Genomic DNA, 26,907 nt, shown 5'->3' with positions numbered 1-26,907 from the left:
GTGTCTGGAAACGAGATAAACATTGCAATGCTTCTGCTGCAACAACTGGCGACAAAGATTCATGACGCCCAGGTGGTGGTCTTGAGCCACATTCAAAAAACGTGTGTGAAATCTTATGGGACTTAACTTCTAAGGTCATCAGTCCCTAAGCTTACACACTACTTATCCTAAATTGCCCTAAGGACAAACACACACACACCCATGCCCGAGAGAGGACTCGAACCTCCGCCAGGACCAGCCGCACAGTCCATGACTGCAGTGCCTTAGACCGCTCGGCTAATCCCGCGCGGTGAGCCACATTCGGTAGGTCATCTTCTTTGGGGGTGGGAGGGGGGGGGGGTGTAAGGGTCAGAGGCTTGGATGCAGCATGCGGGCACAAGTGTGAGCTGGCATTATCGTGGAATGCTGAAGAACTGCGGTGTCAGTATACACTGACCGCAGAGCACCTCACACACACAGTAGTCACAACACGACGCTGGTCACCTGCATGGGCCGAACAGTTTCCAATGCGTGTGGTTATGATGTGGAACTATGTCCTTTATTGGCTCTCAATGGAGTACTCACAAATCCGTATTTGTTTGTGGTAGGACATCAGACATGGTTATGACGGGTCGGCGTAGTGAGCATGTTATTATACATGTCTTCATAGAAATAAATTGGTAGTGGCTAATAACTTTTAATTTGCGTATTTCTGTACCCCACGGATCCAATGCCCACAATAATCCTGACAAATGCCAACGGAGACACTCATCCGAGGATACAAACCTCAGAAATGCCTTATTACTGCTAACATCTCTGCTGCTGAAAAGGATATAGGCACCTTAGAGCTGGGTGCAACCAATATTATAGAATTGTTGGCCCCTTTTGAGCAGTACATGCCATAACAAGTCAATGTAAACACGTAATATAATTGGATGAACAAAAAACCTACTCATTAAGTGGCAGCAGGAGAAAAAACATACAAAAGTTATGGAAATGTGCAAGCTTTTGGAGCCAATGGATCATTTTTCTGGATGAAGGGTTGAAGGGAAGGGAAGAGAAGAGGACTGGTGGGGTTTAGAAAATGGGAAGGTATGGAAAAGTTACCCACAACCCCAGGTCAGGGGAGACTTGTTGTATGGGTTGAGAAGGAAAGATTGATTATTGGGGACTACACTGAAAGAGTTTGAAAACCTGAGAGCTTAACTGTGGAAGATAGGGTAATAAGCAATACAGAGATTACTGATAAAACATCATGCAAGAGTGGAAAGCTAAAATACATTATACATGGTACCCAGGTCACGCAGGGGGTGGGTCAGAAAGCAAATGATACAGAGAGGTAAAAGTGAGCGAAGAAAAGGAATAGTTACTGAAAAGAAGTACTGAGACGAAAGACATTAACAGAAATTTAGGCCAGGTGGGTGGCAAGAACCAAGCACATGTTGCAATGCCAATTCCAACCCGCAGAGTTCTGAGAAACTGCTGTTAGTGGAAGGACCCAGATGGTATGTGTACTGAAATAGATACTGAAGTCACAACTCTCATGATGTAGAACATGCTCTGCAACAGGGTATTGTGTTACTGACAACAATGCCAACATAAATATGGTATATAACTAATTCAATTTCTCACCAGTGCACAGCCCCACCTTGAACAATTATGTCCACCAACTATTGTGTTTTAAGTGCTTATCAGTTCACAAGTTTGTAGTTATTGGTCCTCTGTGTCCAATGGAGCTACTTTTTCAGTATGGAAAACTAACAAAGCACCATATTTACCCGAGTATAAGATGATTCTGAATGTAAGATGACACCCCCCCCCCTTTTTTTAAAGAGGCTCCTTGAGATAAATTTATTTTGTTACATATTATTACTAACCAAAATTACAAACTTTTATTGACATAAGGAATATGTCTCAAAAGTCACCATTACACCAATTCTAACCTTATACCATTTATTGGTTTTCTATATTTTGATAATACAAGGAGCACTAAAATAAACAAAAAGAAATTGTTGACATTAATTTTTATCTTCACTGTGTCTTTTGTTTAGCCTGTCATCTGTACTACCACTATTTTTCATCTTAATCATCATCATCTTAACAAGGCTGCTGTGAAACTTATATCCTCATTGTTACAAACATCTGATTGTTTCTCTGAAATATATTGTGTCTTTTTTTCGGCAGCATTGGTATGCAACACGTACTGGCTTGTTCCGTAGCCTTTTCTCTACAGCTCCAGTTGGTGAGAAGCCCTAGCATTTAACGTTTGTGTTGTTACAGTGTATGGAACCCTGCACAGATGGTCGGTCAATGCGATTTAAGCAACATGCAGTCATTGAATTCTTGACAGCAGATAGTGTCACCCCAAAGGAGATTCATCAGAGAATGAAAGCAGTTTATGGTGATTGTGTTGATGTGACTACTGTGCATCATTGAGGATGTAAGTTTAACGATGTTGAGATGGGAACATCTGACCTCCATGACAAACAAAGAGTGGGATGGTCTGTGACAGCAACCACCGAGTTTTACAAGCAAAACTTTGACAGATTGATTCAGGACAATTGTATTATCACTCGGAGAGAAATTGCAAGCACAACTGGCATTTCACAAGAATGTGTGGGTCACATTATTGCTTTGCTTGGATATCAGAAGATCTGAGCACAATGGGTACCCTGGATGCTGACTCCTGAAATGAAAGTGCACAGACTTAAAATTTGCCAGGAACTCCTCTTGTGTTATCAGAATGAAGGTGATGCCTTTCTCCATTCAATTGTGACAGCAGACGAAACGTGGGTTCACCATTACAACTCGGAGATGAAATGTCAGTCTATGGAATATTGACACAAAGACCTGCCCCAGGAAAAGAAATTCAAGACGCAGCCTTCAGATGGAAAAATCATGGCCACAGTGTTCTGGGATGCAGATGGTGTTATCCATGTTGATATCCCTGATCCTGGAACAACAATAATTCCTGCAGCATGACTATGCCAAACCACACACTTCACATGCCACCACGCAGAACTTCAGAGACTGAATCTCACCACCAACGGAATCCTCCATACAGTCCAGATTTAGCACCGCCTGACTTCCATCTGTTCCCAATAATGAAAGACAATCTGCAGGGACATCCTTATGCTTCTGATGAAGACGTTGAGAGAACTGTGAGACTGGAGACTGTGGTTGCGGAAACAGGGTGTCGACTTTTTTTCCTGACGGCTCCAGAAAACCTGTTCATCATTGGCAGAAATGTACCCAATTGGCTGGTGATTATGTGGAAAAATGAATATTGGTAATTAAAGATCACATTCTAAGGATTATTTATGCATTTCATTTATTAAAATATTCCCATCCAAACCCAATTAATGAAGGTGGAGGCATTACTTTTCATTCAACTCTCGTATAATGATGTGAGAATGTTACAATGTCTTTTGCTACAAAAACATTTTGTCTGACAACCACTCTCTTGTTGGCTGTGTAGAATCAGCAGCTGACACACACCCTACTGTTTAGGTAATACCTCATGGTGAGTGTAGACATCACTGCTGCATGACACATGTAACTACACCACTGGCCACAGTCTATAGACTTTTAGCATCTCCTGCAGAAATGTATTGTTGAGTATTTGGCCAGTTTTAAAGTCAATTCCACTCTAAGTACAAATGGGTTCAGACAAACTGCAGTTTATACATTGTAGATGTCTATAAAAAGCCAAAGTACGCAGCACACATTCCCATGGTTGGCAGCAAAATGAAATTTGCTGCCCACTCACCCCCCCCCCCCCCCCCCCAACACCACACTCTCAGTATAGTTGTCAGCTAGGTCTGTGTCACATTTCCCTCTCCAAGCCTTCCGTAGTGGTGTGTTTAAGCAACAGTGAAACATGGACAGCTATATCTTGTAGGGTGTAGGTCCTATGTAAGAACAGTAACTAATACATGAATGAAAGATCGCAATCATGATTCAGTCCAACTCTCGAACTGTCACTCATCCTGCGAACTAATATCAACTGTTGGTACTATCCCCACAATGGTTCTTTTCATTCTAATTTATTCTTGTGATAACAACTGCAATCAGTTTAATGCGATTTGTTTATTTGTTAGACATTTAATTATAGATTAATTTTCTTTCTCGTTTCATCTGAATGTCACAATCTTGTTCTAAAGCTGATTAAAAGCTGGTATCATTTTTCCCAGTATTCTAATACATGATCAGCTACCAAATTTTCATAGCTACCAAATTTTCATTTGCAATCCACTTCACAAATCATTAGTTTTCATAACCAAATAAAATACTGAATTGGGTTCAGAATCGTGTAATGGTGTTTGAAGGACAAGATCTTTGCCTTTGAATGTTAACTTCACTTAAAAAGCAGCATAAATGTAGGCATACAGTACCCATACACATATGGGAACTTCTATAGCAAACTATTCAAATACAACAAAAGTTAATGGGTTGATAGAATTTAATGCTATTTCCTCCTGTGTTTCACAAAACTGTCAATTTTTTAAGCAGATGATTAGATTGTTGTTGTGCCTAGTTCACAGTTTCTCACATATCCATCTGTTGAACTAGCATCATGAGTTAAATGTCACATGATTGATCGAACAGGATCGATCCTGTATCGAGCACTTTTGCGCATTGGGAAACCTTGAGCCTATTCGAATGAAGATAGTATTTGCTAAGCTCTACACATATGAATTCTTAAAAATAATTTTGTATGGAACCTTAATAGTGAAAGCTTCATCTGTAAATGTAAGACGACCCATACATTAATCTATTAAACAGTGTACAAATGTTTATCTGAGCAGCAATAGTTTACTCTGTGAATATAAGATGACCAAATATTTTTCAAATGACAAGTTTGGGAGAAAACCTCATCTTATAATTGAGTAAATACAGTACTTTCATGTGCGGGCACTGAATTCTACTAAGGCACTTTTCTGTTTCTCTCTGTGAATGTTGTCGATTAATTAGAGTAAACCTGTTTGGTAAAAGAAGCCCTCAGAGCAGAGCAGGGAAACATTGCCTTCGGACTTGGCTAGTATTAACTGATACCAATAAATTTCATTTATTTCCATGAAAATTTGAGCCGACTTTGAAATGTGTTCCCATTTTGTCATCATAATTCCTCTTCTTTCTTGTGTCTTTGTCCCACATCATCATAGGGTTGGCATTGTTATTAAGGGACTGGGCACGATTAATTTAAAGGATGGCCAGCTTCCTGTGATCACGCTACTATTGCCCCCCCCCCCCCCCTCGCAGGATGGAACATGTGCACCTCCCGACTGTCTGTGTGTAATGTTATTAATGCAGAGTGAGTGGAAGTTTTCCAGATGTCTATGAATTGTGTAACTGAGTAAGGACTTGTGTACCAGCTTGGTATTCATCTAGTGGAATGTGGGAAACTGCCAAAAAACCACATCCAGGCTGGCTGGCACACCAACCCTCATCTTTAATCTGCTGGAAGGATTCTCTCTGGGACCAGCACAACTCCCCATCCTGGAAGCAGCAATTTAACAGACACAGCTATCTGGACCAGTTGTTGTTATGGTAATTATCAACAGTAATTGCAAATAATTAGTTGAATAGGGTTTACAGAACAATTAACGACAAACGCATTCCAGTCCAATGGTCAGTTCTCAGAACCTTTCCTGAGAGTAGTTCGGTAGCTACAGGGCGCTTAATTATTGACCTTTGAGTTGCAAAATTTAATCCTGTCTTGTGGATCAAAGCAAGGCTGCTGGCCCTTGTTTGTACCTCAAGGCTGGTGGCCCTTGTTTGTACCGATTCGGTAGAACACTAGTGCCGACAATTAATAAGAGTTCGCAAATATACATTTCCAATTAAATCCACAGAGCAGTATGTCATTTAATTGAGGACCGTTTTACAAAACTATACAACTATAAATTTGGCAAAATGCGTTACATAAGTATTCATGTGCTTCTAAATAAGATGAATCCATTGCAATACATGGATTTTATAAAACTTACTATTTGCCTGTCTAATCTTGCAGACAAAACTGTGAAACTTTTCTAAACTCAAGATCTACAAAAAATTAGTTTTGCCAAATGCAAACATCTACTGCTCCTGGTAGACATTTATTGTTAGTTTTCGACAAAATAGCTCAATACTCCCCGATCTGGGATCACAGTTACATGCCCCCTGATGGGGTATTTGGTACCATTGGAAAGGAACTGAGAAAACTTGAAACCATAACCTTACCGTTACACTATCACAAGATTCTCAGCCACAATGGCACCTGTATGGTTCTGGCCAAGGACTGAAATGTGTATAGTTTCAAGACCACTGCTCACAGATTACCAAAAACGAAGCTACCATTTAAAATGTCTGAAGCCAGAGTTCTTAAAAAAAAACATCTGCAAACTTGAAACAACACACTTTTCCTCTCCAATCATTGCTGAAGGGAAGAAAACTAAAGTAGATAGTTTCAAGTACATTGATCGATCAGCTGTAATAAAACCTAGAAACCTTGTGTCAACCATCATACAACGGAAAGATTTGGACACATTATCAGAAGTTACCCAAGAGTTCTACGAGCAGGCTCTATAGTGTTTCCATGAACATGACAACGGAAATAATCAAATACAGTACCTTGATGAATCAGTTTATCAAATTATTATTTGTTCACTAGTTTAAATTAAAGTAGAATACTACTGCTATAAAATAATCTGTAAACATTCAGTTTTGGAAAAAATTCAATACCTTGATGAACCAATTTATCAAATTATTATTTGTTCAATAGCCTAAATTAAACTAGAACACTAATGGTACAAAATAATTTGTGGACATTGAGTTTTGGAAAAAAATTCATAATTTTTACATTTTTTTAAGTAAAATGTGTTTCTTGTTTGTTGATTTCTGTGAAAATTGTCCTCAGCTGACCTTGTATGTCTCACATTGCTAAGTGTATGTGGATTCAGGATTTGGCCACAAGTGTGAACTTGCACAATGCCACAGTATCTCTGGGCAGACGAAAGGAGCGTTTCAAGTTGTACATGAAAATATTGAGAATGAAACTAAATATTTCAGTGCACAATGCATTTACCGTTTTTCATGACACAGATAAGACATGAAAGAACACACATATTTTGGACCGTGTCTCTTAAAAAAACAGCTGAAAACTCATGTGAAGAGACTGGGGATTAAGGATTTTGTTTCAAAGTATTCCGCATTGAAAGTTCTTTTTAAGTGCCTGATAGTATTTAAACATAATAAAGGTCTATTGTTAACAATGCTGAAAATGCCATCAATTTTCAACACAATTCCTTTACTACAGCAGTTTAAATAAGATGCTGCTTTCCTGTACAAGTTCGCGGTGTAAACTTCCACCAGTAAGCTACACACAGGCATGGAAACTACTGACTTTAAAGATCAAGTTTTACACCATACTTCTGTTTAAGCTTGTGTACATGAGGAAGCCATGTTCATTCAGCATCATACACTAGTTCTACAAAACAGTATATCTTTTCACCTAAAGTAACTCCTTATGTAAACTACAGTCCAGGTGTTGGTGGGCTGGTGGATAGTGGCAGAAGTGAATTAAACATATTTTGGAAGTAGTGAACTAGAAGTCTTGGGTTTTTCTTATGGTGCATTCTGCTAACTCAAGTTCAAAGGCATGTGTTAGAATAAAAAAACATCAACATATAAGGTAGATAAGACTGTAGGTTCTGAGGTCTCTATCAGCCTGTGAAATGAAATTAGGGAATGGGTTACATTCAAAACAGAACCTTGTGGGATTCCATTTTCATTTGTATGGGAGAGACTGTGAGAAGCACCTACCGGAAAATGGAAGAAATGACGAGATAATATCTTCTGGATAAATACTGAGAGGGTACCTCTACAGCCTCATCCATGTAGAGCAGTACATATATGACAACGTTATATAGCGTCACAGGTTTTTCATGAGAAAAGAAAACAACAATTCGATGTAGTGGCGGGTGACGGACATTCACTCCAAGTGAACTACGTGGTTGATGTCTGCCCCGATAGCTGAGTGGTCAGTGTGACGGATTGCCGTCGTACGGGCCCAGGTTCGATTCCCGACTGGGTTGGGGATTTTCTCCGCGCTCAGGGACTGGGTGTTGTGTTGTCTTCATCATCATTTCATCCCCATCTGGTGCACAGATCGCCCAATGTGGCGTCGAATGTAATGAGACATGCACCAAGGCGGCCGGACCTGCCCCATAAGGGGCCTCCCGGCCAATGACGCCAAACCCTCAGTTCCATTTTCCCATGTGGTTGATGGTAGAGTTGCCCTTCAAAAATCCACACAGAAATTTGGAATGGAGTCCCTTCACCTCTAGAGTCCGAATCAGTCATATGTTCACCATTACTTGCACAAAATATTTGTATGCAAAATGGGGTACTAGCAGGCTACTTGGTGAGATCTGTTTTCGTGTTATAAACTGTGATGATTATGCTTTTAGTTTGCTACAGCCCACATCATATAGAACGGCACTTTCACGCATAGAAGTGGAGCAGAAAGGAAGTGTGGGGGGATGAGAAATGTGGACGCATGGCAGCAGAGAACGGACAAACGAAGTCCATGTTGCTGAACTGCATTGCTGCGGCCAACAGTCAGGCTTGTTTGCCTACGATACATCTTATTATACGTTCAAATCTATGAGGGGAATAGCAAATATTAAAACCAATTTCAATCAATCATCATGAGAGAAATATTAATTCATATCTTGATGACAATGTGTCCACTGCTCCACAGATTTACTCTGCATGGCATCTGGAGTTGAGAACGGTTGACACAGCTTTGTGAATACGTGAAGTATAATTTTTCTCCAAATGACAATTGTCTAATGACAAGATCATTGAAACTGTTTGCAATAATGATCATTTATTGTGATTTGAACTGTATTATAAGTAAAAATTTAATTCACAACAAAATTAACTTCAATCACAAATCAAAATCATTAAATGTGCTTGACAACTGCTCCTACTCAATAAAATTTTTAAAAATGTGTAAGGTTTGTGTGTGTGTGTGTGTGTGTGTGTGTGTGTGTGTGTGTGTAAGAGAGAGAGAGAGAGAGAGAGAGAGAGAGAGAGAGAGAGAGAGACTCTATAGTTAAGTGTAATCACTGCGCGTAAAAAAGAATTAGTGATAGAAAAGACTAATGCAAAAGACTATCGTAAAAATGGTCAGTAAGTTGTCACATTTTTCGCTGTTAATGGGCATTATGAATGTAAACTAACTCGTTCAATTTTACAGTGAGAGACCGTATTTATAATCCATTGAACAAGCAAATAATTAACCATCATCTGCAAATAACTAAAGGGAATGCTGACCGATGACATCAAAAACCACTGATATCTTGGCAAGTAACAGTTACTGCCATTTTAGTGTCTTATCCAATTCATGCCTTGAAAATGACAGGGATTTACATGTGGAAATATCGGACTTCTGAAGAATTTATCCAGCTGCATTCTCGCATGTTATTAGAGCATACAACACGGCGGGAGAAGCTTAACTTCTACTTGGGCAATATGTTGAACATTGTAGTCTGCATAATTCAAAGGATACAAAGTTATCATTATTATGCATGCAACTGATATGTTGACAAACAAATTTTTTAAAGTACAATTCTTTAAAACTAAGAAATATTATTACTTTGTCCCAAAGTCTACATCATAATACCATTGTCACTTCTATTTGAGTCTGTTTCTGAAGAATCTGATTGTAAATTTACGATGATAAGTTCAAGGCTTATATCCACCATCACTTCCCTGTCAAATTCTTCTTTCTGAACCTGCACAGACCGTGTCCACGCTAGAGGTGGGATGTTGTCTATTGCCTCATGCACAATCGATTCAGTGTAGATTATCTTGAATGTTTAATTTTTTTCTCCCACATAGGCTTAACACTTTGCCCAAATTAATTCCATGGGGCTACACTGACAGTGACATGTGGATAAATGCAAAGCTGTGTGACCCCATTCATGTGCAAGGAAGCCAAGTTTGTATGTTCTGTCACATGACATGTACAAATTAACGAGCTGCAGGAGATCAGCATGAGCCTGGTTTATACTGTGCTTTATATTTTTATTCTGAAGCCAGGGAAAAATTCCATTTTTCTGGTGTTTGTACTTGACGTTTTCTCTGTAACAGTTGAATTATAACTGGCAATGACCGACTTCAAAGCAAGGTATGACAAGAATTGTGAATCACATCATGAAACTGACAGCGTTCATTTCTGAATGAAAGTCACTGCCATTTTTCTTACACGTAAATAAAAGTTTATTCTCAGAAACAAAACCAGAAGAAGAGTCAGCGTGTAGAATGATTATTTGAGAACAAATTCCTATGAGAACTTTAAAACTGCCAGTACCATCACTCATTTTCCAGCAGATCTTCCTGGAATGATTCTATCTGACCCATGTTTCATTAAAGTAATACACAATTGAACTACCTCCTTCTCTTGTATCATGAATCTTTATATGGGATGTAGTTTGTGCTGCACCTATGTCACTTCTTTGAACTAAAAACTCTCTTCTTAACGTGTCTGGAACCAACGCCTTTTAAAATTCTTTACATTGACAAAATGCTTACCATTGAAGACAATTTTCTCCTGCATAACTGTAACACGTTTCTGTGATGTCGGGCATTCACCATTCACATGGAGCAGTTTAAAACATCATTGTTGAAACCATCCATTTCTGTTACAGGTTCCTCGTGATTTCAGTGCTTTCCAGGTGACACGAAACCAACTTTTTCTACAGTTCCTACAGCTCTGACACTTTCATTTACAATTCTCTGCTGCAAGGGTGGGGGTGGGGGTGGGGGTGGGGGTGGGGGTGAGGGGGGGGGAGAGAGAAGGGACAGTTGAATGAATAATTCAGTTGTTGCAAAGGACAGCAACAGTGCAGCATGCAGGAGTGAGATTTTTGCTCTCTAGCTGTAAATTGCTGCTGGCTGCTTGAAAAGAGAATGAATATTATTTGCTGCCAGTGGCTAGTGGAGGGGGATGCGCAGAAATGGCTGAAAATTGGGCCGCCTTCCTACACGACATGAACAATAGAGTGGAAGCTCATCCTCACATCAGATGTGATAAAACAGAGCAAGAATATGATGTTTGTATACTAAAGTTAAACGCTGTAGTACCTAGTTACACATGCTATCAGGGTCTGTCTGGTGCTGTGTTGCAGCACTGCTCAAGGTGCTGTGCTGAGCAGTTCCATTTTGTTGGACGCGTCCGAGAGTTGAGAATCTAAGGATCGATAAATACTCTTTACTCACATTTTATGGAGGTGGAAGGGTAAATTTCAGGTGCGGAGGATTGGGCAAGGTGAGTTGCTAGTTGTTCAGTGACAATGGAAGGGTCAGATAGAATTATGCCATCCTGATAGATGTCAGAATACCAGAGGATGATTGGTACCTGTAAACACTGCGCGGTTTGACTCGTACCTGAGAGGTGGAGGAATAGGTGCCAGTAGTGGTCACAAATCATTCTCAATACTCCTTTTTTTGTGTTTAGACAGCAGGACTCACAGAATCTTTTGAAGGCAATAAGTGTATCCCTCAGTGTACCCTTATATTGTTCAACTGTCCATCTGAAATATTTACTGGCCATGGCTGTTTCACAGTTCCAGCACATTACAAGTTTCTGTGGTGTGGACCTGAAGAGAGCTGGATCATTACTTCTGTTGCTTGTAATGTTGTTGGAGGATAACTTCATTTCTGCAGTGGGAAACCAGGGTTTAAAGAAATGGTGAAGCCATTCCATTTGGTGTTTTTTATATTTCAATGAGGAAAGTGTTCTTAAGGGTACCGGTGTGGCACGGGAATAATAATTGTAAAGCAGTTGCTGTCACAAAAACAATTTCCAATAAGTAGATAGGAGACAACCGGTGCTACACATCAACAGTTCAGTAAGTGAGAAAGCACTTTGTATTGGGCTAAAATAAGTATGCTATCTGCAGTTTAAAACACAAAGAACAAAGTTAAAAAATTTTAAAAAATGGAAAATTCAGGATGGAATAATGACAACATTATGAAAAGAATAGATTGCTACTCACCATACAGCGGAGATGTTGAGTTGCAGATACGCACAACAAAAAGACTGTCAAACAAGTAAGCTTTCAGCCAAAAAGGCCTTCTTCCGAATTAGACAACACACACACACACACACACACACACACACACACACACACAAAATCATGCAAACACAACTCACACACACACGACTACTGTCTCTGGTTGCCGAGGCCAGACTGTGAGAAGCTGCACATTGAAGCAATCTGGGTGGTGGGGGCAAGGAGGAGGGGAAGTGATAGCAGGGTAGAGGTGGGGAACCATAAAGCATTGCTTGTGGGTGCATATGGGTATGAGATGAAAAGAGGGTATGGCAGCTAGATGCAGTCGGGGTAGGTGGGACAGATATGTTGGTATGGGCACACAGAAGCATGGTCTTCAGCGCACGTGCAAAAACTGTCTGAGATGAGTATCAGTAACATACACTAAACAGGAGTATAAAAAAGCACATACAATAAAGGTAATAAAAGATGGAAAACTATGTGCGTACCCATACAGAAGCACGGAATGATATATCGCATCAATATTATAACATTAACTAAACAGGAAGAAAGTGAAATAAGGAGTTAAACAATATAGCAGATGGGTGTGGCTGGCTGATTGCAAGAATAAAAAAAGGAGGAGCCAGCCACTATATAATACACTAAAACCTCCAACCCAAAAGCTTAGTACATTTTCCAGACATGTCAAAAAACTTTAAAACCTTAGTCACATTCACCTTATCATCAGCTAAAATAGAGGGCAGATCCCCATCAATATTTGCTTCTGCCTCTGCACCATAGTATAAAATAGACTCTGTTAAAATATGGCATACAGAGATTTGCACACCACACGCATCACAAAACAGGGCATCCTATCGCTGTAGTAAAAAGCCATGTGTAAGAGGGCAGTGCCCAATTCAAAGACATGTGAGGGGACACTTCATACAGCCTGAGCAACTCGCAAGAGGAATGCCATAGCTGGATAGCTGACTTCACCAACTGCAGTTTATTATCTGTTAATACCAGCCATCCCTCATCCCACTACTACATGAACTTCCTGTGTAGTGCAGTAACAACAGCCTGCATGGGAACATGACATTGTGCCACATCCTGTCCTCTCAACACCTCCTTGGCAGCCCCATTGGTTTGTTCATTGCCCTGTATCCCTACATGACCTGGCACCCAGCAGAATAACACCTGCTTTCCCTCCCACTGGAGCAAGTATAGTTGGTCAGTTATCAGCTGGGCCAACTCCTCAGCTGGGTACAGATTCTGAAACAATTGTAAGGTACTAAGAGAATCTGAGCAGATGAGAAACCATTTGCCCTGAATATGTCACATCTGCTCCAGTGCCTTCAGGGTTGCATGGAGCTCCACTGAGAAAACAGTATACTCAGCACGAAGGCTAATCCTGGTGACTTGGTCAGGGAACACGACAGGCGGGAATTCCCTTGTTTGGAGCTACTACCGTGAAACTGTGATGCGTATCTAAAATGTTAAAACACAGACACTGAAATGTAAAATATGGTGTACTATCTTTCTTAAAATTGGTCAAGTCTAAAATAAGTCTGGACGTCCGGAGGAGACAGGGTAGAAATAATCTCCAACCATGATGTAAAACATTATGTCCAGCCACACCCATCTCTGAAAGGCAATCCTGTGTGTGAATCCCATAGGGCCTCATTGTCCATTGCAAAAAAGCCTTTCCGTTGGAGGTCAAGCAACAGTATGGTGTGTGGGTGTGTACAGTACAGACAGTGTTTTATATACCTGGCGTACTGCAAGTAGCCATCACCTGATAGGAAGTGGCAGTTCACCAGCCTCTACACAGAGGCTTGGTATAGGCATTGTTCTGAATGCCCCAGTGGCCAACCAAATCCCTTCATGGTGCACCATATCCAACATCTTTAAATAAGAGGGTCTTGCAGACTCATACACTGTGCACCCATAATCTAGCCAAGAGCACACAAATGCTGTAAGTCCTGTCTGCTCCCCATGTACTGTGGCTAAGGCATTTTAAAATACTTAGAGACTTATGGGACAAGTTTTTTCAGGTCCTTAAGATGTGGCAAATATGTAAGTTTACAGTCAAATATGAGGCCCAGAAACCTCACTGCATCTTTAAAATTAAGAACAGTGTTCCTCCCATTCATCCAAACTTCGAAGAGTTATTTGCAACTGACACGTTTGTCATTGCAAGGCTTTAAGAAGAGCAAACAAAACACAGAGAAGTCATCCACAAACAAAGAACACTGGACAGGAGTTTTCACTACTGACGTAATGTTATTAATAGCTATGGCAAAATCAGCCACATTTAAAACACTACCTTGAGGAACACAGTTCTCCTGCTCAAAGTGATGAGACAAGATATCACCGACTTGTATCAAAAATACCGTGGCGACAGAAAGGACCAGCAACCACAATATGGCACTGGAAACCTATATCCTAACTAGTGGTTGAAGTAACTGTGGCAAAACAGGCGACCACCATCTGGGTAATGTCTCACAGGTAGGTCTGGAGAGTGCTGTGCCGTTCCCTACTACAACAGCCATGGGGCACCTCCCTCCTCTCCCAGAAATTCTCCTGGTGGTCTCCCACACAACAGAACTCTTCGTGGAACAATTAATGGTGTTCAGGAACTATTGTCGTGACCTATTCTTGCTCTCTTGAATAATCTGGTGACACTTTGCTCTCACCACCCAAAAGGCTGCAGGATTCCCTGCAGTTGGCTGGCATTTGAACCTATGCAGAGCCACATTCCTAGTTCTGATTGCCGAGTGCCATTCATCACTCCAACAAGGGACGAGCTGCCTCTTCAACTGTCCTGAGGACTAAGGAATGGACGCTGTAGCAGTGCGGTGGACCCATTCCTCAGCATTGACATGATGTTCAAACTGGGTTGGCTACCTGTAAAGTTTCCAGTCTGCTCTACTGAGCACACAACACAGTAGTTTCCTTTTGGGTTATACTCTATCTGGCAGGTGAATCCAGATCGGGAAGTGATCAGTTCCATGCAAGTCGTTGATCACTCCCATTGAGCCGTGGGTGATCGAGGGCTGGAGAGCAAAGTACGAGATCGATTGCAGAGAATGGTCCCCAGTTGCAGTGCAGAAGTGCATGCTCTGTTCCGTATTTAGCAAATATGCACATGATGACACGAGGAGCCTCTCAATTGCTGTACCCTGAGACAGGTAGTTGCAGAGCTACAAAGCACACTGTGTGCACTAAAATCACCACAGAAGATGAACAGGTGGGGAGCTGAGTAAGAAGGTCAATTATAGCCTCTTCATCGAGCGCATCACGTGGCAGCAGGTAAAGGGAACATATTGTCAACGGATGACGTACGTGCACTGATATGGCAACTGCTTGTAAATTCATTGTCAGGGGGAGAGGCGAGAAGTGGTAGTCGGTACTGATGAAAATACCTACTCCTCCTCTAGCTCCCGTTCCACTCAGGTTGTCCCTTTTGTGAAGTACATAACACTGAAGCTCAGGGGCATACGACTGGTGGAAATTAGTGACCTGGAGACACAGACACAGTGGTCTATCCTGAGACAGTAGAAAAAGTCCTCTACATGCTTCCTGAACCCCTGCAAGTTGTTCCACTGAAATATGGGAGCCAACTATCACGGGGGTAGCACCTCATTCTGTCTCACTGCAGTGGGTGGGGATTCAGTCGTGGGGGAGATGATTGCCCCACACATATCTGACATTCCATCAGTTCTGGGAAAGAGTCAGATGAAGCATCAGATAGAATCACATTGACATGATTGGATGGTTTACCACTTGATTTTACCTGCTGTTGCTGCTTTACAGTAGTTCTTTGTTGCAGCAGTGGAAAAGGAGAGAAGTAAAAGGACTGGAGAATGTTGGTGGAACAGAGGGCTGTGTATTGCTGGAATTGGAACATGGAAGGGGACAGGTGGTGAAGGACAATGGCTAATGAAGGTTAAGGCAAGGAAGGTTGCGGGACTGTAGGATATGTAGCGAGGAGAGTTCCCACCTGTGCAATTCAGAATGAGTGGTGTTGGCAGGAAGGACCCAGATGGCACAGGTTGTTGTTCATTTTAATGACTGCTTCACAACCTGGGCCATCTGGATTCTAACTACCAACACCAGCTTTTCTGAATTGTGCCTATGGGAGCTATCCCTGAAATATATCATACATTCCTGTAACCCTCCTGGCTTCAATCTTTGTTAGTCGTCGTCCATCAGCATCCCCTGTTCCTACTCCAGCATGACACAGCTCTGTATTCCACCAATGTACACACAGTCTTTTACTTATCTCCTTTTATGCTGCCCCCCCCCCTCCCCAATCGTCTGCACCTATCCTCTCTCAACCTCATCACTGTATGCTCGCTCAAGCACACTTTACTGTCCCCACTGCCTACCCTGCTATCCCTTCCCCTCCCTGCCCCCACCTCCTCCTTGCCTTCACCATCCAGACTGCTCCTCCCATCACATGCAGCTGCTCACAGTCTGGCCTCGGCAGCCAGACAGTGGTCATGTGTGTGTGAATTGCATTTGCTTGAGTGTGTGTTTGGGTGTTCTGTAATTTGCAAGAAGGCCTCTAAAGTGCATATCTGTGACTCAACATCTCTGCTATTTGGTTAGTAGCGATCTATCCTTTTTATAATACTGTCAAAATTTAAAAAAGAAGAAATACTTGTTCCAGTAGACAGCCTCACTGAGAAATTTTGAAACTACCCCACAAAGGGTTTTGGACATCAAAATCCTCCAAGATGATGAAGGGGGTAGAGGTAGTCAACACATCAAATCAGTGATCACACGGTGTGTGACATATTCCTCTGGAGGTATAAAAGTATTATAAAGTGTAAAATCAGAGTGTCAGTATATATATGGTAATGCTTCCAGGGGAGTGTAGAGAGGTATCTCTTCAGTAAAATTGGTCTCCTGAACCAGCATACAAACCCTACGCTATTCCATCCCCGAGTAAGCTCAAATTTTGTAGTAGCTTTCGTAATGCCAGAGACTACGAGAGTAGTCTGCTGTAACTCAAGTTTCCTACAGGTCTATACCAACAACTGGCCAGTGTGTTATTAGGCATTAAGTCCAACAAGATGACAAAACTAGCCAATGCAGTTCTTTTGGATAACTTTTGGATAATTGTTGCATGTGTTTTCAAGAGGGGAATGAAAGCAGATGGGTACTCGACAATATCCCCCCCCCCCCCCACCCTTACACAAAATGGGGTGTTCACATATATAAATAAGGTGGAATTGCACATCTACTGTGACATGTGCCATATAGGGCGAGAGCAGAATCCTTTGCACTTCCTATGAAATAAATCACTGTAACATCCATTTTGCACTGAACATCTCTTCAGAAGTCACTAGTGGCTTTTAATTTTTTATTTTGTTTTCATGACATGTAGGTGGAATCAATCTAAACAGCGTCCATTCATGAAATATCTCATGAACATCCAGTGCCAACTGAATACCTCATTTGGGTTCTCATTAAAAGTAAAATTATATTTATAATGCTATTTTATTTTCCAAATCAATAGAGGGACCTCTAATTAATGTGGGGTCACTTACAGTTCAAGGATATTTATCCAAAGTAACCTCAAAACATGTGTTTTGCTATCCCTGTCAATAGAATACCCTTTAATTGTATACTGTATCAGAATAATTTGAGGCCACTATATCAAGCGGGCACATAGATTTACATAAGTAAAACAAGAGAAAGGCACAAGCATATTTGCTCATAAGTGTCTCTTTTACTTGGTGAATAGTGATTTATTTATTGCACGTAACTGAATCCCATCCTGAATGTTCCATTGATTTCCATCAAACAACGTTGTGTATTAATGAGGTCACAAACATTTTTCATTGCAGCTGGTGTGCATAAAGTACCACTTGTATCAAGTGCCTTCACTTATGAAGATAAAAAATAAACTGCTCAAGACTGTCATTAAGTATTGTAATCAATTTCTCACTGTAACCTAGAGTGAGAGGGAAATGATATGATAAACACATTTTGTTTACTTACTGGGCTTTCTTCAACTCCAGTTCATGTTTTTCTTCCTCCTCGGCCAACTTGTCTCTATCAACATTTCCCACCTCCTCTGGTACATTAACTTCTGTCTCAACACTTGTCTGTAATGATAAAGTACATATGATTCATAAATGTAATTCAGCATTTACTATTTACTATATATTCAATTCTGTTTACAAATAAATTCACATACTGCACCTCAGATACAAGAAAACTTTTTTTGCACTTTTAAAATGCACAAATTGTTCATCACTCACACTCAAACTCAGGTGATACAACAGATAGACTATCGCTCGAACGTTTCTGGACATTAGAGATTTTGAGGAAAAAATGCAAACTGGAACCAGAAATGTTAGAAATACTCATAAGTCACATTTGGAATAATCTTTTATTGAAAGTAAATACAGAGCGACACAGAAAAACGGGAACATTTGCACAATCCAATAAAACTAGAAGTGATGAAGGAAAGAAATTGCATTCATAGTAATTGAAATCTTACAACTTTGCCATTTACGAAACACTGATGGCATTTATCATTTTTTAAGAATTACATCCTTTAGATGGCCTCCCCTTGTATGAATACTTTCCTGAAATCTGCTGTTGAGATTCCTCATTGGCCGCTGCAACATCTCAGCTGGGATACTGTGAATTGCATCCTGAATTCTCTGTTTTAACTCATCCAGGGTTCTTGGTTCAGTCATGTAGACTTTGCTTTTGAGGTAGCCCAACAAGTGAAAAAAATCACAAACACATAAATCTGGTAATCTAGGGGGCCAGGGTATGTAGTAGTAGTAGTAGTAGCAGCAGCTTTATTCATCTGTGGATCTCTTTTTACAGGGATATAGGACATGTCAAAGTATTTACAAGTTTAGACCAATTTAAAATAAGCTAATTCGTATACACATACATTTACAGACTTTTAGTTAGAGACAATCATTAGATTTACTCCTGGTATACAATACTTTTTTTACAAATAACTTATTAAATAATGTAATGCCACACTGTTCACTCATATCTCACTATCAGTCACTGCACACACTATACACACATTATTTCATAACACTTCACTCACCACACACACACACACACACACAAAGTGGTGATCTCTGGGTCATTTTCTGTACCACGACTACCCATTTGCTATCCTGAAAAACTGAGTCAGCATCCTTCTATAATGAGTGAGATGTTGAGCTCAGAAAGAGGAAGATGTGTTAGTACTGTGCAATGCATAGCTTGGTGGTAAGTTTTTCTATAAAAGAAAAAAAATAAGGAAAAAACACAGTGTGAAGGTGTTATGTGGAATGTTGGATGTTTTATAGTCATTATTATTAATTATTTGTATAACTTTTTTTTTACCAAACCCCTACTCTGTTTTATCTAAGCAATCCTTCAAAATATAAAATGTATTGCATAACAAGTACTTTTAGCTGCCTTTTTAAATAAGTGTATTTTTGAAATTTCTTTTATCTCTTTTGGTAATTTATCGTACAGTTTTATTCCTTGGTAGACAATGCTGTTTTGAGTTTTATGTTTATTTTTTCATGGAAAATGTAAGTTGAGTCTAGCTCTTGTTCCATGGTCATGGACAGAACTGTTTGTGCAGTAATTACCAATGTTATTTTTGATGTGTACAACTGATTGGTAAATGTATTCACATGGAGCAGTTAAAATCCCCAGTGTTTTGAACAGATCTTTACAATGAGCTTGACTACCATTTTTGGTTATGGCTCTTTTCTGGAGTTTGAACATTGTGTTCATATTTTGTGCATTTGTTCCCCAAAAAAGAATGCCATAGCTAAGAGCTGAGTGTACATATGAATGGTATGTAACTAAAAGACACTGCATGTTACACACTGATGATAGGATTTGAAAGGCATAACATGCTGATGACATTTTGTTTGCAAGAACTTGTGTGTGTTCACACCACTTAAACTGAGAATCAATATTCATTCCAAGAAATTCTGCATTTGTAACACAGTCTACAGAGATGCCATCTACATTTAATTTAACATTGTCATTTTCCCTCTTCAAACTGACATTTATGGCATAAGTTTTCTTTATGTTCAATGTCACTTTATTGCTTATTGACGAATTGTAAACTTCCTTGCGAGCTTCATTTGCTTTCTCTGCAAGGAGTTCTCATGTTTTCTCAGTGGCTATAATATTGCTGTTATCAGCGAAGAGAATTTTTTCATCATGAGTAACACTACTGGGAAAGTCATTGATGTATATCAGGAATAGTATTGGTCATAATATGCTATGTTGCAGAACCCCTTTGGTTCTAAGTGTTTTACTAAATGTTTAGATCTATTTGCAGTATGTGTTATCTCTACTCTTTGTGCCCTATCTGCTAAGTATGATCGAAGCCAGTCATTAGCTACCCCTCTTATTCCTAATGCTTCTAATTTATTTAATAGAATCTTGTGTTCAACTTATCAAAGGCCTTAGAAAGATCCAAAAATGTTCCTGTGACACACTCATCTTTGTCAAGAGCATCAAGTACAAACTATGTGAATTATACTATGGCTGACCTGTATTTTTGCCACTTCAGAAACCAAACTGTGATTCACTTAAAAGATTGTAATTCATTAATTTGTCTTTCATAATTGCTTCTATTATTTTTGAGAATGGTGACAGCAGGGAAATGGGCTGATAATTTACTATGTCTTCTGCATTACCTTTCTCAAGCAAAGGTACAACTCTTGCCTGTTTTAACTGTTCTGGAAATGTCTCTGATGTGAAGGATTCATTTATTATATTTGTTAAGGGGCCTTGTTTAAACTCTATTCACTGTTTCAGTACACACATTGGTACTTCATCTAAGCCTACTGACTTCTTATTTTTTAGTGTTTGAACAGTTTTATTGACTTCATTCTCTGTGATTGGAAGTAACATCATTGTATTTAGTGCAACATTATTTACAGGTGTTATATTTCTTTTGGGGAATTTTTGCTGTAACTTCTCTGCAATACTTGAAAAATGCTCGTTTACATTGTTTGCTACGTGTTGTGGATCATTTATTACCTTATCCCCCTCCCTTAGCAGTATGTTATTCTGTGTGCGCCAGATAACAGGAGCCACCGCACTTTGGCAGCCGCTATGACGCAGGAAGCCCGTATGTTTGTATGTGTAAAACATTAAGAGCTCTTACATTATATCAGAAAAGAAAAAAAGACATCAGAGGATACTCCAAGGGCATCGGAATTTCGTGAACCATACTAAAATGCATAATTTGGCTTAAAGTGCACATTCGTATGTCCTGATTCCCAATGAAGTAGGCCTTGACCTGATATTGAGCTTTTCAGTTTGGTTTTCGGGATGTAAATTTTCTTGGAGCACCAGTACTGTATTATATCATGTTTGGTTCTTTATTATGGCATAATGCCATATGTGCTAGAAGTTCAAAACGTGCACTTGAAATGCAGTGAGCAGTTGAAATTAGCCAACAGTGTGGAACTAAACACTTTGTTTCAAACACGTTGACTGCCTCAGCATAAAAGATTAATAAAAGCCAAATTTCTTTAGCAAACAGACAAAAAAACTTCATTGTTCTACAAGGCGATTAATGGATAGCTGTCAGAAAAGTTCCTACAAACCATTTTCCGCACTACTTCCAGAATAGAACTTAAGCGGCTGCTAGGCGGGGACTGTACAACTGGCCCTTACTAGTGTAGCGATCTGGGCAAAAATTTCATTTTCCTGGATACACCGAGATGATAATACGTAATCTTTCTTACCTGTTATTCCTGTTAGTCATTTATTTCCAGTCTGGTAGTCTGAATCTATGGATTTCCCTAGTAATTATAACAACGCTGATCATTCGCAAACCCAATCAACCACATAAATCGACAGCGTTTGGCGTTCACTCGTTCTGCTTTACTCCGCTCAGCTTGTATGGTCCGGTCCCCTTTTGCCTGCAGGAAAGTTTATTTCTAGATGTGACGAGGATTCCCCTGACAGAGACATCACGTACACTATGCACGCATTCAAAAATCAAATTATGATGTCATCGGTCCCTAGGCTTATGCACTACTTAATCTAACTTGCGCTAAGTATAACACATACACCCATGCCCAAGGGAGGATTCGAACCTCCGACGGGGTGAGCCGCGCAAACCGTGACAAGTCGCCTGAGACCGCACGGCTACCCCGCACAGGTTATGATTCATTCAGAAATCAATTTACAGAGTGTGTTCAAAAACCAACACGGATGCGCATTAAAATCATATGAGTAATCGATAGAACAACGTGCGCTGGATGCTAGGCACTTTGTGAAACTACATTTTTTACTCCTCAAGAACATGAATTTGGCACCCGAGCCACTGCGCATGCTTGAATCTGGCAGCTTGGGCGCAGCAGTAAAATTTTTTCCGGTTGCATCTAGCTGCTTGCTGTGACTGCTTACACAGCAGCAGTCACATTTCTGTAGCCAGAAACGGGAGAAGGTACTACCTACACGCCACTCAACTGCGCATGCGCATGAGACCACTCGTAACTGCTAAAATGAATCTAATGTAAACAGTTGTGACATCACGCTCATCGGAGGCAATTTGTTGTTATGTAGCATTGCATGGTATCCTAAAGCCTTTGACACATTTTGCTAGTTGGCAAATGCTTGTATGAGCACTGTGTTTTGTTGTTGTATATGGCACATTTCCTTTGCAATTTATGTTTTATTTTTGTTTTTTTTTTCCTCGTTCACGTTTTATTGTTGCAGTATTATTCTGCGATACAGTAATATCCTTTGTTAGAGTATTGATTCTCTCCAGTCAAAATTACAAAAATTTAACTGAAAACTACACAAAAAATTCCCGGAATTCTAAAAAATTCCCGGGTTTTTCCCGGTTTTCTCCGGATGAAAAAAATTCCCGGTTTTTTTCTGGATCTCCCGGCTGTCCCGGGTCGTATACACCCTGTTACAAAACATTTTTATGGCTAACGCATGCTGTTGTCCATTCCACTGGGCCATGATTACTGAAATGGCGGACTGTTTACTCGCTAATTGTCACGAACCCGCAGCGCTGCCACCTGCCCATGGCAGCCACTACTCATTTCAAACATTCCCACCATTCTGTGTCACCCTGTATATGCATCAAATTTTAATCTTCTCAAAGCAGCCTCCTTTGGTTTTAATCACTGCTCTGCTTACGTAAGGCATTCTTGCTGTCAGCTCCATCAGGGTTTCCTCAGTGATATGCTGCCATTCCTCTTTTACTCGGATCCAGAGGTGGTGAACGTTGGTAATAGGCCTTGATTTAACTGCTCTATCCAAGTGATTCCAAAGCAGTCCAATAGCATTAGAGCCGGGGGATTGGGGTGGCCATATCATACTTTTCAGTTCCTCCTCTTTTTTCTAAATTTGCCAAATATGCTTTACCCAACTTTGAAGAGTCTTTAGGGTTGTTATATTGCTGTAGAATGAATCCCTTGCCAATCACGTGTCTTCTACAAGGCTTTGCATGATACTTAAAATGAGATGGTAATCCTCTTTCTTCACTGTTCCATTTATTTGTACAAGATCACCAGTCTTACCACCTCCAAAACATACCAAACCATGAGGGAGATCCATCCATGCTTAAATGTTGGAGATACACATTGGTGTAACATTCGTTCACCTGGCAAGCGGTGAATAATCTTGTGTCACTTTGTGCAAAAGACCTCAGATTTGGATTCATCAGTGAAGAGTACCTTTTTCACTGATTTACTGCCCAACTTTCATGTTGTCTTGCCCAGTGTAGTCTCTTTTGCCTATTAACAGCTGGCAGTAATGGTGTCTTAGGTTCACTGCCTGAAGACGTCTTTTCACAGTACTTACACTCACCGGCTTTTCCCTATTATGGTTTAGTTCTGCTGCTAAAACTGGCAGTTTTGAAGCAAACATGTTTACTTGTGACTACTGTATATTTATCATCACTTTTTGATGTGACTTTTGGCCTACCCTTTCGAGGGCGTCTATATTCTGGCCCGTATTCAGACACTTCTGCAAGGTATAATGGACACATCCCCAGGAAACATGTTTTTGATGTGCTATTTGTCACATAGTAAGACCGGCTGGATGTGAAGACACAACTGCAGAATGTTTTCTGTTGAAAGCTCCTTTCTTCATCCCATTATCGACGTTTACACTGAGCACTCACTGAAGATCACTCCATGATATCTCGTGCATAACTATATGTCCCTTTATTACCTGTAAACGTGTTTACAGAGTTATTGAGGTCCTATGAATGCCATCTAGTGAGGAAAGATTATATTATGCAAGCATAATACAAAATCAGTGGCATGCAATGCTTGGAACATGAACAGCATAACAACGAAAAGTTATGCTTTGAACGATTTCATTTTTAAAAACTTGGAACACTAGTGTTCAACGTTATACTGAGCATGACACTGGGAAAACAATATGGCTAATTTGTATTTGTATCTGATAACTAGCCTTTTTTTATCTTACTTCCAGGGCGTTCAAAAACTTTTGAGCAATAGTGTAGGTACTCATGTTACATTTTCAATCATCAATTTTTGTTTGAGAAACAACATATAACAATGAGGCATTACTAATGAAAGCTAATTCACAGAGTTTTCTGAAACCGTAACACCACTTAAATGATTGCTACTTGTATTCAGTGAGGGAGTGCTAATGGTGGCAAGACAAAAAAACCATAGCAAGGAAACAAGTATGAATATTCCAATCTCAAAGCTATATAAACAACACTTAACATACCTAATATCTTACTATGTGGAATTATGATGCCACTACAGTAATACAGCTACTCTCAGAGATGCAGCAACAAGCAAGCAGAAGCTTGCTGAGATCTGTGAGGCTAATGTGTTCTGGAATGTTCAAGAAATGTGACCACATGTTTGTCATCTGAACATGTCAGTCCTGAGAAGTAACTGCTATCAGTGAAGGGTGCAAATGGTGCAAGATACAAGAGTTGTTTCATAGATTCTGAAAGGATTTGGGTGGTCACTAACAGCACCAAGGGGTAGTCATGAGAGAAAAGTGTGCAGCTCATGCACTTTGGAATATAGCATCACTACTGGTTATCAAGGAAGCTAAACGTGTAATCATTTACAACAGACATTACTTAGCTCAACCAGCAATGTGGATCAAGATATTAAAAACCGCTCACATTGGCAAATGCACAATTATTACCATTATAACTATTTTTACATGAGAAACACTACGCAAATTGCATAAGAAATATGTACTGCTGTCTTATGATTGACTTGGCCTAAAATGAGGAATTGTTCATTAGCAGCATGTCTGCACTGTTTTCGTCACAATAATATACAATGGAGTGACGAAACTTATTGAATAGCAATATGCATATATACAGATGGTGGTCGTATTGTGTACATGAGGTACAAAAGGGCAGTGCTTGATGGACCTGTCATTTGTACTCAGGTGACGTGTGTGAAAAGGTTTCCACTGTGATTATGGCCACACGATGGTTATTAATAGACTTTCAACACACAATGGTTGTTAGAGCTAGACACATGGGACATTCCATTTTGGAAATCATTAGGGAATTCAATATTCTATGACCCAAAGTGTCAAGAGCATGCTCAGAATACCACATTTCACAAATTACCTCTCACCACAGACAACACACTAGCCAAGAGACTTCACTTACTGACCGAGGGCAGTGGCGTTTGTGTAGTTTTTGGTGCTAACAGACAAGCAACACCACATGAAATGATCACAGAAACCAATGTGGGACACAACAAACGTATCCATTAGGACACTGCGCAAAATTTGTCTTTAATTGGCTACGGCGGCAGATAACCGACACGAGTGTCTTTGCTAATAGTACATCACCTCAGTGCCTCTCCTGGGTTTGTGACCATATCAGTTGGACCCTAGACTACTGGAAAACTGTGGCCTGGTCAGGTAACTCCCAATTTTAGTTGGTAAGAGCTGATGGTAGGGTTCAAGTATGGTGCAATCCCCACAAAGCCATGGACCCAGGTGATCAACAAGGCACTGTGGAAGTTGGTGGTGGCTCCATAATGGTGTGGGTTGTGTTTACATGGAATGAACTGGGTTCTCTGGATGTTAGGCTACTTTGAGACCACTTGCAGCCATTCATGGACATCATGTTCCAAGACTACAATGGCATTTTATGGATGACAGTGCACCATGTCACTGGGCCACATTTGTTTGCGAACAGTTTGAAGAACATCCTAGACAATTCAAGTGAATTGTTTGGCCTCCCATATTGACTGACATGAATCCCATCAAACATTTATGGGGCATAATTGAGAGGCCAGTTCGTGCACAAAATCCTGCACCACAACACTTTAACAATTATGGATGACTATACAGGCAGCATGGTTCAATATTTCTGCAGGGAAGTTCCAGCGACTTTCTGAGTAAATGCCATGTCGAGTTGCTGCGCCATGCCACGCAAAAGGAGGTCCAGTGGAAGAGTCATTAATAGCATCATTACACAACAGGAGAAAAAAATATGACATTTTTCTCTCCAAAACTCCACACAGCCAAAGAATCATTTCGGGTGGCATGGAGTTCCACACACATGTTGACCACTGCAATATTGGGGCATCTGAAGTGCAAATATGGAGTTGTACCACATTCACTGCCTCATCAGACATGCACACATCCTTGTCATGTTTAACATCAAAATTCAACGCAACAAAGAACATGACACTCCATGCAGTACACACCCATCCACGTTGTTCCTCTGACCAATGTCTTTGGCATTATGTGGTTGCAATCTTTGTTAAGTCTAACACACTGAGCCTAAGTGTATTAAAGCTAACTTCATGGAGATGGATGCAGAAAATTTGGTTTAATATCCTGCTTTCTGCATCTACTTACAAGGCTGAATGCAGCTGAGTTGTGTTTT

At 40.3% G+C, this 26,907-nt stretch overlaps 1 protein-coding gene across 1 annotated transcript in view; it reads right to left on the bottom strand.

Annotated features, from left to right (window-relative positions):
- Positions 1-26,907, bottom strand: part of LOC124723005 (kinesin-like protein KIF3A) — a 116,300-nt gene that overhangs the window by 41,680 nt on the left and 47,713 nt on the right. Inside the window, exon 9 of the mRNA XM_047248182.1 lies at positions 18,036-18,142. Coding sequence (XP_047104138.1) covers positions 18,036-18,142 — 107 coding nt within the window. The remainder of the gene's footprint in view (positions 1-18,035; positions 18,143-26,907) is intronic.

The sequence above is a fragment of the Schistocerca piceifrons genome, chromosome X (assembly GCF_021461385.2).
Source record: "Schistocerca piceifrons isolate TAMUIC-IGC-003096 chromosome X, iqSchPice1.1, whole genome shotgun sequence".
Lineage (NCBI taxonomy): Eukaryota > Metazoa > Arthropoda > Insecta > Orthoptera > Acrididae > Schistocerca > Schistocerca piceifrons.
Note: the sequence above shows the minus strand (reverse complement) of the source record. Positions and strands in the feature narration are given on the sequence as shown.